Below are 15479 nucleotides of genomic sequence, written 5' to 3'. Positions count from 1 at the left end.
TGGGAGGAATAATTTATGGATTCTTTAGTCCTTAAACAATGAAGCCATAGAGTTGAGGGCTTTGCAGCATGTGTTCATTTCTGAAGCAAAGCCACTTGGAGATTTTGTTTGTGCTGGTTCCATGCTGCTGATCTGACAGCCGTGCTTTTGCTGTAACCTGATCTGCCCTTGCCAGCGCTGAGTGGGAGGGGAGGAAAGGAGTGTCTGCTGCCTTTTGGTTTCGGTTGCTGTTCTGAGGCGGCGAACTGGTTGTCCGTTACTCCCTAACCCTACTCTAATGGCACCTGAGTTACCACGACAACCACAGGCAGATAAGCAATTACTCAACCCACGAGTAAACAAAGTTCGCTTTGAATGTTCTGGCTCTCTCCTTCTCTCTCCCTCCCCCTCCCCCAGGCTTGGTAAACCTGTAATGAACTGTGTGGCAATAAAAAAATAACCCCAGCCATAAAAACCCTAAACCAGATATTAAATGGTTATAGTTTAAGTACTGTAATGTTTCAGGGTGAGAACATATAGATACCATACTTTTATGAACAATGGCTTATCAAAATCAGAGAACACAAATTTGTCAGTTGGTCACCTATATGTTACATGTACAGTTTAGCAATTATAGAAGAGAATTTGTATCACCTGTTTCAAAACTGGGTCAGAGAAGTCTGCACTTATACTTTTATTAGTAATGTTTGCAAACGCGTTGCAAAGAATACCTGAAATTTAGTCAATTGTGCCACCTAGTGGCTTTATTGAACTCTTACTGTTCTTTGGACCCTTCTGTTTTCAGATCCACAGGAGGGCAGCAGAGCAGATAATACTGTAAAAGGCAGAGCGGTTTAGAAATTCTGTCATCTTTTTCTTTTGGTCAAGTGAATTAAATGATAGACATAGAGATAGACGTATAATCTGCACTGATTTTCTGATTCTGTGGCAGATAGATAGACAGATAGACTGACAGACAGACGGACAGATACACAGATAGATAGATAGATAGATAGATAGATAGATAGATAGATAGATAGATAGATAGATAGATAGATAGATAGATAGACAGATAGATAGATAGATAGATAGATAGATAGATAGATAGATAGATAGATAGATAGAGGCAAAGGTAAAAGAGTGATTAGCCCCTCTTTGAGCTATTTAGAACCTTATTTGACTCAAATCTTTTTAGAGTAATGAAAACTTATTAAGTGAATCAAGAGAATTCAGTATAAAGTAGGCCTACACAAGTCTTCTCTTAGCTACAACAGAGGCTAATCTAATTTTGTTAAAATTGAACCTATATGTGGCAAATGTCCACTAAACAGGTTATGTCTGTGACCAGGTTCATAGAGACACAGTCTACTAATTATAGTTAACTTTTTGAGGACTACCAGAAACCTCTCTTACTTTGCATGGAACCAAAGTTAGAATTGTTTTACACAAAGATCTAGGCTGATGGAAAAGTTGCTTACTTAGTTTGGAGTGTTTCATATAAATAAATTACAAGTCTGTAATCAACTTAAGGCAATGAGAGATACTGAATCAAAGGAAATACTGATACATTCATTCATTGAGTGAATAACATTCACTGAGAAACAATTTGCAATGAAATCCAAACAAGGTTTCACATGCGGGAGTGTGTGGAAGAAAGATAGCTGACAACAATCTCGTTAAAAAACAGTTTTCCCTTCTTATACCAAAACTTCAAAATGCCAGAGCAGGACCTCGCATGACAGAGCAAATACCAGCCTGACTGAAAGAAACCAGACAGATGTTTACCACAGAGTGGGACACAGTACAACTAAACAATAAACTTAATTAAATTGTCATTGTGGCATGATGACAGTGCATCCCATTGGCCAGCAGTGAAATGATAACAGCGAATGGTCTTTTAGTGTGTGACTCTTCCACCACACTCCAACCAGGATCAAAAAAGAGTGTGAGACTGAGAAGAGATCTAAGTCTCTTTGATGTGTGATTAGTGCTCCCTCCATGGGTCTATGTCACTCCAATGTACTTTACAGCCCTAACATGGATAGATAGATAGATAGATAGATAGATAGATAGATAGATAGATAGATAGATAGATAGATAGATAGATAGATAGATAGATAGATAGACAGACAGATTTTTATTCATCTTTAGAGACAAACTAATTTAATCAAAGGCTTTATAGTAGGTCATACATGAGGAAGCACCTATAAATAAAGCTTTTGTAACGGCCAAAATCCTACTACTTATAAAGAAAGAACAGAAACACAACAAAGCGCCTTGAGACATATTTTATACCAGTATTTGAATGAAGAGATTAAAGCACACAAAACACCAGTAAACTTTATGGTACGACATAAGTGACTTTTCTCAGGTGATTATAAATAGCCTCAATAAAGACTGAGCTGATACAGACTGGGTCGGGCTCATTTCACAAGTATGAAAAACTGTTATGGCAGTGTGTCAAAGTAGTGTACACACACACGTGCACACACTCACACGCGCACACACACACACACACACACACAGACACACACACACACACACACACACACACACACACACACACACACACATTTAAAAACCACAACAAGCAAAACGTAAACCCGTGAACACACCTCTTAGCTCAGTAAATGCAGTAAAACTGGTTGAGAAAATGGCACCTGTTTCAAAGGTTAAAATCAGTCCTATGCAATATGATTATGCGGTGAAAAAAAACAGGAGGTTGGGATTTGTTTCTGTTCAAATAAGAAAAAAATCCTCTTCAAACCTGATAAAATGTGATTAAACCTGAAAATATGCACCATTTGATATGATCATAGAAAACAGGAAACTTGCACAATTGCCTAGTAAGACATTCTTCATGAAACAAAATGAAAATTACTTGAGCTTGAAACAGGGGAATTAAAGAATTTGGAATTACAAATGTCTCTGATGAGTAACAAGTTCTGCAAAGCTATTCTCGTCGTTTTATCAGTAGGATTGTGCAAGGTCACTAGCTAAACCAATATAACAATGTAATGTTATACTCTTTGCAGAACAGAAATCCCCAGAGGCCTTTTCTCCTGCATCTTGCCAGAGGTGTGACAAGAGGGTGAAGGCCTTGTTGCGAAAGCTGACTCGGCACTGTTTAATTTTTTTTTTTTTTGAGTGCCCTTGTATCTTATAATTGAGTTTGAAGCTTAAGGATGCATTTAAGCTCATCTGATTTACATTTTAAACAGCGCAGATAACAATACAGACAATAATAATGTACAGCTTTTGGGGTCAAATGCAAAACTATTTTGATGCATCAGCTCTGCCACTCATCAAAAGAGGAGGTTTAGGCACTGACCACTGTAAAGCTGCTTTGAGTCAATTTTAATTGTAAAAAGTGCTATACAAATAAACTTAAATTGAATTAAAAACAGTTCTTGTCCAGGTTGACTTAGAGCCAACCCTCCTTTTCGCCAACACACAGATGCAGCCCAGAGCTGAGAGAGAGCCTGTCCGCTTGCCTGGACATAGATGGAGTCCCTTTCCCCCTAGATCAGGATCTCTGTATTAAGCAATACCTTCTTTGGTGTGAGCTCTTTTCCTCACAGGAGTTGATAAAGTTGACATCATTTGGTTCACAGCTAAGACATTAGACTTCAGAGATGCTGATGTACTTAGCTCTGCAGTCCATCTTTTGCCTTTCTGTAAACCAAATATGTATGTAAGAATCTTTGAAAATGAGTTGCAAGTTGATTCCAATTTTTTTATTCTTTTTTTTACCTTTCACAAGAGAACATTCCCACCCTCCCACCATTTATGTCTCTGACACTGTCTCAACAAGGGCTGTGAGACTCAGTAACAAGCTTCTCAGTCATCAAACATTCTTTAGATTCAGTTCATTTGCTTATCTGTTATTCTCGTAATATTACTACCTTTAATATACATATGCATGTATAGCCAAGTGTTTTGACAGATCCCATTGGGTTACATGTAATAATAAGACTATTTTTAAGGGCCTCTATAGGTTCAGATAAATCACCTTATGGACCTATAAAAATATGCAGCTGGTTGTTCCTAATGTAAACTAGGACATCTTCTGTGTAACGGAAATTTGGAGTCTCCTGTATGGAGAGTTGCTAAGTCTCAGAGACGACTTGCTGACTACTTGGCACAGGCTACTCGGCGTTCACTCCTCGAGTGGTACAGACACACAGTTCACTCAGAGGTCTTGTCTTCTACATGATAAACGCTCATTGCCCTGACACACAGGTACATTAATGTAGCGTATGGTAATTAGCAAGCACGGGGCCCTACAATATTAATATAAAGAGTCATGTGGCACATTTTCCGTCTAAATGTAGTCATAATGCAGAGTGATATTTTTCCGACTCCTGTCACAATATAGTCTAAGTAGAGGTTGTTTACAAGACTCAGCTGGTCTTCTCCTGAAGTCCTGTCCTGATCTTTACTTTGGTAAAAACACTGCCAGTGGGGCAGATTGCTCTGTGTGACAACATCTGTTAGTTCAAAGGGAATATCGTCAGGCAGTTGGCAATGTCAGGTTATGGTCTCACGCTGTCCAGTCCGATAGTCTCTACAATGTTAAAAATTAGCCAGTGCACCTAGTATATCTGAAAGACAAAATGCAAGAGGCAGATTGATGTGTTAACGAATGAAAGGACCATCTTTCTTCACTTTCGTCTTTTTTTTAAATGTCTTAATGTTACTACATCATTGTCACTAAATAAATGAAATACTCATTAATGTCAGGCGGCCTGACGGGGGTGAGAGAAACTGCAACGAGTTGATGCCTTAATCCCAGTACCGCAGTGCACAGTCTGTCCGGGCGCACTTTTGTCCCGCCCCTGAGTTTGCAAGTCCATAGTTCCGAGAGATTCCTTTGTGATACAAATTGCCTTGATACTCGAGGTATCCACGATCTTCGTTCGTTATTGTCACCACGTTGCTCTCCGTCGGTGCGGTCCAACAGCGTAACAAGCAATCATGACAGAAGTCGCTCGGGTTTACGCCGTCATTTGTGCCATTCTAATACTGTCGGGATCCTGCGAAGCGAGTCGGAAACTTTTAGTATTTCTTATTGATGGATTCCGTTATGACTATCTGGATAATTTGCATGAATTGCCGGGATTTAAAGAGATAGTGGATAATGGCGTCAAAGTGGATTATATGACTCCAGATTTTCCTAGCCTCTCTTACCCCAACTACTACTCGCTTATGACAGGTATGGTGTTCTTAACTTTGAATGTATTATTTATGTGAATACTTTGCGACCAGCAAATATGAGGACATCCCTCCTCCTCATCCAAAACACGAACACACACGCGCACACAACCTGAGCAACTGTAAGTGTTTGACAACCACTGGTATTTTGAATTTTAAAGAAATGTATGAGCGATTTTCTTATCAGTTATGGTGTTCTTTTTTCCTTTGTAATTAGACCAATATCCGTGCCGGTGTCTCACGTTTAAATGGATAATTCTTTTCTTTCTTTTTTTGCCAGATGAGTTCATCCGCCTTATTACTTAGACTATTCATTTAAATATTTCTTCTAATTTAAACAGTTTTCCGTTCTACTTACTTTAAAAAATCAGTGCTACTTGGGACGTTTTCACTGTGTCTGCAAGAAATACAGTTTACCGCTCAGCCTTATCCTTTAGATTCACCAGCTATGCAGTCCGTAATCTTTATTGCACTAATCAGATACAATTCCCTAGTAGTTGTAATTACCAGTAGAGAAGTAGCCAACTGAGAGAGGTCTATCTTCAGAAAACCCATCGGCAGGAACTTAAAACATAGTGTATTTTCCGTTCTATGAGACAAACAGAGGACTCAAGAGCTGAAGGGAAGATGGCTGAATTCAGTCTATTGATAAAGCAGAGCCTGGCACAGCTGGTTGTCAATCAAACATCCCTCTAAATCAGGACACTCAACAGAGTCCAGAAGAGCGCTTGATGGCACACTCCCCCATCCCTCACTCAAACTGTTGCTATTGTATTCCTTACACTGGGGCTCTCAGAAGTGGGCTTAACAAACCACTTCAAAGTTCTATTCATTTTCAACAAAGTGTGATGTACAGTACTTATTGGAAAGGACATTGTGTCAAAGACACCTAAGAGTGTGCATGCACTTCAACTGACAGATAATAGACAATTGTGAATTTTTTTCTAGCATTTTCTCAGAAAGGCTCCTGAGAGAAAGTTCAGTACAGCGGTGATCCTGTAAACCTTGATTCGGGGCAATTACTGTGGGAGCCTCATGTCCAAATTTCAGATTTACAGTAACTTCACCTTTTTCACAGCAATGTTAAAACTTGGTTACTTAGTCTCCTCTGAGAGTCCTACAGACCTGAACATGCGTAACTGACCACATGGGTGATAATAAAGCACACAGAGGTGTGTTCGAAGCGTCTCCACTCTCTCTTTCCCCTTAGTGGAACAAAGGACGGCCCTAAGCTCTTACATAAACGGCTTCCGTCCAAGCTCTCCTGATCAGTGGATCACTTTGTGGATGATGTGCTGATGGCAGTCGTTTTGCTTGGGCACATTCCCCTCTACAAAGCGCCAGTTGGCTCAGAAGAGAATCGAGCATGACAATTGTGCACAGGCATTAGCAAAGTAACCGAACAAAGAGCACAAAGCCTACCCGGCACAAGACCCTGCTGTCGCCCCATTCCCAGACTGCAGTTAGGCGAAAGTTGTTTTTTTTTTTTTTTCCCCAAGCACACTACGACTTGGCCGCATGAGACCAAAGGAGACATACTGTCGAAATACTATAAAAAGAGGCGTGATTTGATCATCACATTTCACAGTTAGCATCTTCTAATTGACATGAAGAGCATGAACAGCAGAGCCTAATATATCTACAATATACTTTGTCAAAATTTGTGAGTGCAGTATGGTTCATTTAATAATTGGTCCAGTTTGAAGGACTGCAAAAATCTCTCTCCTTTCCAAAGTTAACCAAAGCAGTATTGTTAAGCTTGTGATGCTTTTTCTTACTGATACAGTTGTGAGAGATTTTGTTAAACATTCAGTGAAAGTACTGTATGCTTTAACAAGATCGTGTTTAAGTGTTGCATAACTTAGACAGAGGAAGCCAAGAGAAAAAGAGAAAAGCAAGAACAGCAAAGACCACAGAGCTGCGCCTGCAGTGTAGTTCGTTATGATCTCAGGCCAAAACCCATTGCAGTTCCTCTCTCCTAGTTCCAGGCATGGGTGTGACAAGAGGGGGTGAGGTATTTGTTGGAGCTGTGAAAGCCTATCAAGATCAATTTTATAATAATATATCAATTCTTCATCGCACAGTAGGGTTTGCTATGTGAGTTTGACAAAGAATTAGAAATAGTCATTAAAGTGGCTCACGTCCCTTCGTGAAAACGTGTAGGCCTACAGTGTGCAACACGTGAAAGCCGTGGCATTGCCATTGGTTCTACAGGCCCATGCCATCAACCCTCTCACCAGCTGATTGGATGGTGTTTGTTGTGTTTTGTGGTCTGAGACAGAGGTTCCTTTTGAAGTTCAGAATGTATACAGCGGGATAACGTTATTGCCACGTTAAATAGGACTTTCTGCAGTTTTAACATGGCAACACAGTTTTAATCTGGTTTTGCTTGATCCAAGAATTTCAGGCGCACAGTTTACAGGGTAAAATTAGAAAACCATTCATTTTTAACATGCAGTTGTGCTTCTGACATAAAATCTGCTTGAAAATAAAATTCAGAAGTGAGTTATCATGGTTTGATCAGCAGTTGACACTCAACCTTAGATTCTATGCCACTTATAGTAAACAGACGTGCAGTGGACCTTGAACTTATTCTGAGCTGCTGTAAGCACAGGCATTTAAGTTGCAAACTATCTATTATAAAACACAAATACAGAACATTAAGAAATGTTTCACCCTGTTTGTAATTTGTTTTTTGAGTTTATGAAAAAAGTAGGTCACAAATATAATATTCTGGTATTCTGAACTCACTGAAAGAGGATCTGAAAAATGCAATTAACCTTATGTTTGGATAACAAGAAATTGTAGAGCCAGAGACAAAATTTACCAAAAAGTTAAAGCAAGGCAAGTTTACCTCACGTAATGCGTATATTTACCCACAGGACATACACATCACTAATGTGTTTAATTGCGACATAAAACTAAACATAAAACTAAAAATACGTGACTAAAAATTAAACAAAAATAATGAAATTTGCGAATTATGTGAATAAATAAATAATGAAATTGCTATATTGACTCTGTAATCAACACCGACTTCATCATACACCAACACTGACCAAAATGTCTCTTCTCATCCCCACAAACACATACCAAGTATTTAGGGCTGTTTGGAACTGGCACTGCTTCAAGGTTTACACTCATATTAGTGATTTGGGTGAGATCAATGGGAATCCAGTAAAACTCAGAATTTATATTATGATTTTAATGAAAAACACAAGCGTGACTGCTGCTATTGTAGTCAAACAACCTAATTAATCACAGATTTCACTAGAATTTACCTCACAGGAAAACTTCAGGAGGAGGGTGTGTCAGCTACTTTTCAATGTCTGGTACATTATTGAAAAGGAGTGGTTCTAATAAGATGGAAGATTTTTGTCTGTTTACAACATGAATTCACATAGAGTATGATAGCGATCTATTCTCAGCAGAGTAGACATGGAAACACAGCAGGAGTGAGATCCACAAAGCAGAGCAGTACTGCACCCTCCTTTGCTGCTTATTGTCATTAAAAAAGAGACAAAGCCTGTATTCAGTGGGTGGCATTTTACAAGGAGCAAATTATGTAAATTACTTTGACCTAACAAAAGAACAAGCACCTTTGATCCAATAGCAGTGTTCAAATCTGTTGTTCAAAAGATAAACCAAAGTAGAAATACTTGCTATTGTAAGTGTCCTGACTGGCTTCAAACGACACTGTTCTCACAGTAATTTACATACCAAACTGTTTTTCAAAGTATCAATTTTATTAACAAATTCAAGAAAAATGGGCTTGACTTGACTTGGCTATGTGTGTTTGAATTCAGGAGCATGTGTGTGTGTGTGTGTGTGTATGTGTGTGTTATGCATCTTGTGATTAGCAAGTACAGAAATCCATGGTGTACAATGGATTAGCATAAAGAGATGTCCTCCAAAGACAAAACAAAACAAACAAACAAACACCCCCCCCCCCCCGACACTTATATTAAACAGACACTTACCCAGAGTGACATATATTCAGATTTCAGAGGTTGCACACTACTGGGGCCTTATGTCTCATAAGTGTGTTTTCACAACCATGTGCATAAATGGCACGCGTGCCAATTTCCTCCTTCCTTCTCACATGTAATTATAACGATACATCTTCTTTTCTGCTTCTCCATCACTTCCTTCCATCTAATTCTACATTAATCCATCCAGATATCTGTTTATCTTCACCACTGCACCTTTTAACTAATCTGCGTTGTCTATTATATACATCCTTCTCCTTTCAAACTGCACAACAAATTTCTCCTCTGCTTTTTCATTTTTACATCTCTGTCAGGGAGGGCTCGGAAAACTCGATGCATGTGAAAGACAACATGTATTATTTACAGGCTTGGAAGCATACAGATCAGGCAGGCAAAAAAATAAACACAGGCGAGACAGACAGGCAGAGTAATGTGGACGGGAAAAGCTGAACAGGAACAGGATTTGACTGAAGCACTACACTCACCGAATTACTGGATCACACCAAGATAATGCACGAAAATGCACATATTCAAGGCAAGACATCCCAACTAAGGGAAAAGCAAGGTTATTTACACAAGCAAAAAACAAGGCTTAACAGAAAACAGGTGGAACTACTTCCTTAGTTCTTAGACTTCTCATTACTTCTATGTATTACTGCCATATCTCCAAATGTTTCCATGACAACACCACAGATTTCCCTCAGTTTTTTTCCTGTACTTCTACATAGGCAGGATTGGTTTAATTGCTACAGACTATGCTGCAGCCACTGCAGGAACCTTGAAGCTTGTGATCAAACTTTTTAGATGTGTTCTACATAACAAAATTGGAAGACACATGCCAATCAAGCAATTCACCTTGAATGCAGATTAAGAGAACGTGCCAACATTTCACCTTAGGGTAACAGTTGATTTTAAAGGCTCTGACAGTTTCCCAGGAACCCTGCCCTTTTTCAAGGAGAAAGAAAATAACTGTGGAAAGACTGATAAACTTCACCCACAGCCCACATACAAAGTCTTTCTGTTTAGGTTCCAGGGACCTTCCACGTGTTTAAGATGACAAAAAGAAAGTAATGTGTTAGCAAGCTAAGTTAAGGGTACTTCTGAGGTTCAGCAGGTGAAAATGTCAAAATAAACAATATACAGCTTTCCATATATTACAATACTTTCAAACTTTTGAAATAATTTGATAGCTAAAACTACAGGGTAAAATTACTTTTAAAAAATTAACTATTACTAAAACAAGGTTCACTTTAATTAAATGAGAAACTTGGGTGTATTTGATAGATGAGGCCCTCTAATGTGATTTTGGTACAATACCAAATGTTGTTTTTGTATTAACGCAATGTTTTCTAATTATGCTAAACATTTGCTATGACGTTTTAGGTCGGTATACTGGAGTGCACCAGATGACAGGAAACTACATGTGGGACAAAGACTCAATGAAGGAGTTCCTCATTGGTGTTAACCCTGACAGCCGCTTGCCTTTGTGGTGGGATGGCGCCGAGCCCCTCTGGGTCACAATGCAGAACCTGAAGAAAAATGTCTATATGTACTATTGGCCAGGTGGGCACAGGCTTTTGTAACAAGCTGGATTTTTTTCATAGGCTAGTTGGCATGGGAAAATAGTACATTTTTCAAATGTAACACAGATGACAATTTTTAAAGACTGCCCTGCGGCTTAACAAATTAATATTTCCACAGTGGTACAGTGGTAGCATACATATTATCAATTTCAGAGTTAGATTCATTCTACTCTAGATTTCTCTTATAGTAATGACAAACTAAAAGCCCTTGATATATATTCCAGCTGTTGATACTGGTGTGGATTTTTGTTTATTAGGTTGTGAAGTGGAAATTCTTGGGGTAAGATCCACTTTTTGTCAGGAATATGTCTACAATCCCTCTGAGAAGAATCTGACAGATTCTATTGAGAATGCTCTCAATGTGTTAAAGTAAGATATGCACAAGTTTTCATAATAAACTATGAACATCATTCCTTTGATATAACTTGTAAGATATAGTATGTTCACCATATGAGATGCAGTAAGCTCAGATTCATGGATATTCTAGAACGTGTGTAAAAATATGCTGTGTCCAATCATCAAAAGTTGTTTTTACTGTTGAACTGGACAGAACAGAAAATGTTCAACATCCCATCTTGGCTGAAAAGTGGTTTATTTGGTGCTGTGTCAAGTCAGTAACGTGTTGAAGGAAACAAAGTATTGAAAAAAATGTTTACATTTGACAATGTGCATGGAGTTGTTAGAGACATATCTATTATCTGGGGAATTTTTGATCGAAGTTCATGTATCCAGTCTTTACAGTGGCAACATGATTAACTAGTACTGAGTAAGTTTATGTCATTTGATCTGCTCAGAAATGGCAAGGCAGACATGGCTGCCATTTACTATGAGAAGATTGATGTAGAGGGGCATCACTTTGGTCCTGGGTCACCTCAGATACAAAGAGCCATCCACTCTCTGGACATAGCCTTTCAACTGCTGAACCGCAGAATCAAGGTCAGACATTTGCCTGGCCCGTAATCTCTTATTATTTTTCCAGGTGGTGGAATTTTTTTTGTAACAGTCATTGCCACTCTGAAATCTTGCTTTATTTCAGGAAAAAAACATGCACGACCTGAATATCATAGTGTTCTCTGACCATGGCATGACTGAGATCCAATGGATGGAGAAAATCATCGAACTGGAGCTTTACATCAACATGTCTGACATCATGAAAATGATGGACAGGGGTCCAGTTGTCAGTCTGTGGCCCAAACAAGCCAAGTTTGAAGAGGTTGGTTCAACTCTCTTCTGCTCTCTCTGTCTGCCTTGCTCTCTGTCTCTCTCGCTGTCTCACTCACATAAGTTTGGTCTGAAAACTTGCTTATAATGAGCACTCAATGGCGGTGGAAAAAATTTGTCTATTTATTTATTTATTTATGCTCCCGTACAAAGAAACTTTGTGTCAGGTTTTCGGCCACTTTCTCCGCAACTTTACCCTCAGGCCAAAGTCACTTTGAAGAGATCTGCTTTACTGCCTCACAGATATATTAACACCCTGTTCACCATAATAAAGGGATGAAGTTAAAGTAATATAAAAGATAAAGACAACACGAAATAAACTCATTAGCCTGTTACAAAATTATAGGGAGGAGTTTGCTTTTTCCACTCTTTCATGTGGGAGACTGATGTCTTTGGTAATGCATTACCTCAGAGTGTCGGTTTAGGTCTAAGTGGGAAAGAGTTCAAAGAAGCAGAAAAGATCTTTTTTTTTTTTATACACGATATCTAGTTGACATGCACCTTATTGTTGGAATGCTAATACTGAAAGTCAGTATTTTTACTGCATCTTGCATTGCTGCAGTATAGTGCGGTGTCAGTGTCATTATGGTGCTGCCATGTAATGGGATGCCAAACGATTGATTTTGCTTGAGACCATAGTGTAGAGTGCATGGTGGAGCTTCTCAGAGAAACGCTGATGGGTTCTGTTCACTGTAGGTATACAGAGCTCTCAGCGCGGTCGACAACATGAAGGTATATAAGAAAAACGAGATTCCAGACCGATTCCACTACAAGAGCGGAAAGTTTGTTTCAACGCTCACCCTCGTGGCCGAGCCCGGCTGGTTCATCACTGAGGTTAGTCACCACACTGTGTATCTATGATCCTCTGAGGCTCTCAGATTACTCTCACAGCTTCCCTCTCCCATGTATTTTCCCATTTTTCCCTTCTCCTTACACGCTATCCCTTCTCAACTTTGCAATTTTAGCAGCATAAAATACTGTTTATCAACTGTTGCCTCAGCCAAGGATGAAAGCATTCTTCCCATGCATGGGCACTCTGATTGGTCATTCATTCCACCGGTTCATGATTCAGTCTTGCATGTAACAGCCCCATCTTGACAAAAAAACAACAGACCTTTCCTGGTGCTCTGAATCCACAGTTTTTTTGGGGGGTTTTTTTCGAAGTAAAAGCTGGTGCCGTCATAAGGCTTAGAACATAGGCACCAACACATTCCACGGCTCTTAGAGCCACCGGCCAAAATAAAGGGATGTGCGTCAAAGGTCGAGGCCTGTGGTGATGAGTCTGTGGACTAAATGTAACATAATCTTAAAGGGCCTCGTTTGTTTTTAGAGTAAATCTACGTTGCCTTTCTGGAATAACGGCACAGAGGGGGCAGGATGGCAGCACGGATGGCACGGCTATGACAATGAGTTTGTGGACATGAGGGGCTTCTTTTTGGCACAGGGACCAGGTAAAGTCCATGAACCTGTTTCTGGCACCCGCACAGTCTATCCTTGTTTTAAGTTGCTGTAATGTTAAATGCAAATTTAATGATAATAATACACCACAAATTACACCAAGTGGAAGGTGAACCAGCTTTCACTTGCTGTAATTTAAATGTGCACAGTTAAATGCATTTCACATTAAACTCTTGTGGGTGCTTATTTCTCTTTACCAAATTTGCTGTGAAGAGGTGTCATTGTTTTTAAGTCACTGTGCCGTTATGAACAGAGAATTGTTAGCAATGTTTCTACGTGACACCAATGTTTAGTTAAAGCTTGCCTGCACCATTCACAGTTAAAAAAAAAAAAAAGCAATGCGAGTAGACCCCAGTTTAGGTGTTTTATGCCATATATTGGAATTTCTTTTCAAATGATTTGCTATGGTTGCCATGTATTATAATTTGCTGTATCTAAAAATTCTATATTAGCATTTCATTTGAACTTGCTCAATTTTTTTCAGCCTTCAAGAAAAACCTGCGTGCAGGACCTATACGAGCTGTGGATGTGTACAATGTGATGTGCAAAACTTTGGGGATTGAGCCTCTACCCAACAATGGTTCATGGTCCAGAGTGGAGTTTATGTTAAGCGGATCTGGCAACCCGATTCGGCCCAGTCTTCTAAGTGGCCTTTTATTGGTACTACTGGTACTGCTGCAATCTCTTTATTACTAAGACATTCCTGCACCAACACTGGTGAAGAAATAACTCAGACTGAGAACAGCTCAATGGCAGAAACCCTTGGAGAGAACAACATCACATCTGCTACCCAGCCAAAGACATTTTTTGAAAAAATGTATATTTTAGTGTGTGTCAGGGGATGAACGTATCAAATCTACATTTTCTTTATCCCTCACTTTTTTTATGGCACATGTATTTTCCAATCTCCGCTTTTGTCCATAAATACAATTTGCAGCAGTGCAGCTCTGTTATTTTGTTTGAAACATATCACCTTGCCATGATAAAAACAATTCCAACTTTAAAAAAAAAAGAATTAAGTTAAATTGGTGAAACAGAACTTTTCATATTGGCATAACTGGAAATCTTAATGAAGTATCTCTTATGAAATATATATATATATATATATATATCTCTACGAAATATATCTAATGAAAATAATAGTCAGTTCTATGATTTGGTCCACTTAGCCACTTTGAAATGTGTTTTGTTTGTTGACTCTTTGGCATAGTACTGTTGATACAGACTAGATTGTATGCCTTCTCTGTCAGTATTCTGATCTTCAAGAATCTGAGAAAAGAATGATCTTTCTCCTTCTCATTCCCTCCTGGTCAGAGTCTGTGTTTATTTTTCTTATTAATCACTGTACTTTGGTGGATGTAACAGGAATTTAGCATTTTTACTTTTAAAACAGATATTTTCTTCCTCTGATTTCCATATAAGGTTATAAATATGTATCTGTGGTGTTTTTACTAATTTGATTTATCAATAAAAGGGGCATACATTTGTCTTACATTATTTTACATTATTGTGTTTAGTAGATCACTAAACTTCTTTTAGATGGTAAAAAAAACCCTCTGAAAGGTGCAGAAATTGCATTTAATTTAATCATTGTCAAACCAGAAGAAGTACCACACAGTTATGGGAACTATTTTCCATGTACTCTTTCACAATATAAGTCTTTCACAACACTGTTATCTGTGGAATCTGAAGCAGTGTATAGGAGACTGTGTTTAATATTATGCAGTTTGGTGTAACTTTAACCATCTGTAAAGATACGTATCTGATAATTTTCAACCAGCAGAGTATTACTATCAGATTATGGCTGGACAGTTGATAATGAATGATTTGTGTTTTTGTTGCAGATCATATCATGTTCACTGAACTCTAAGTAAACTTAAACCATGCATCAAATTACCGCATGTGCCCTTTGTCGGGCATTGTGTACTATGCAACCCTATCTGTGGTGGACCTTCCAGTAGTAATGTTTGGTCACACTTGTATCATATACTGTACACATTGTACATGTGCTTACTGTGATAGGTGACATACTATA

General features: G+C 38.7%; 1 protein-coding gene across 1 annotated transcript; it reads left to right on the top strand.

Annotated features, from left to right (window-relative positions):
* The first annotated feature begins 4891 nt into the window (after positions 1 to 4891).
* On the top strand, positions 4892 to 14399 carry enpp6 (ectonucleotide pyrophosphatase/phosphodiesterase 6). Its single transcript, XM_030766426.1, has 8 exons — positions 4892 to 5194; positions 10566 to 10745; positions 11023 to 11134; positions 11560 to 11701; positions 11802 to 11978; positions 12683 to 12820; positions 13317 to 13437; positions 13929 to 14399. Exons 1-8 carry the CDS (start codon positions 4957 to 4959, stop codon positions 14138 to 14140), a joined length of 1320 nt encoding a protein of 439 aa, XP_030622286.1. The 5' UTR covers positions 4892 to 4956; the 3' UTR covers positions 14141 to 14399.
* The last annotated feature ends 1080 nt before the right edge of the window (positions 14400 to 15479 follow it).

Source organism: Chanos chanos, chromosome 2, assembly GCF_902362185.1.
Source record: "Chanos chanos chromosome 2, fChaCha1.1, whole genome shotgun sequence".
NCBI classification, from domain to species: Eukaryota; Metazoa; Chordata; class Actinopteri; order Gonorynchiformes; family Chanidae; genus Chanos; species Chanos chanos.
This window is presented reverse-complemented; position numbering and strand designations above follow the sequence as displayed.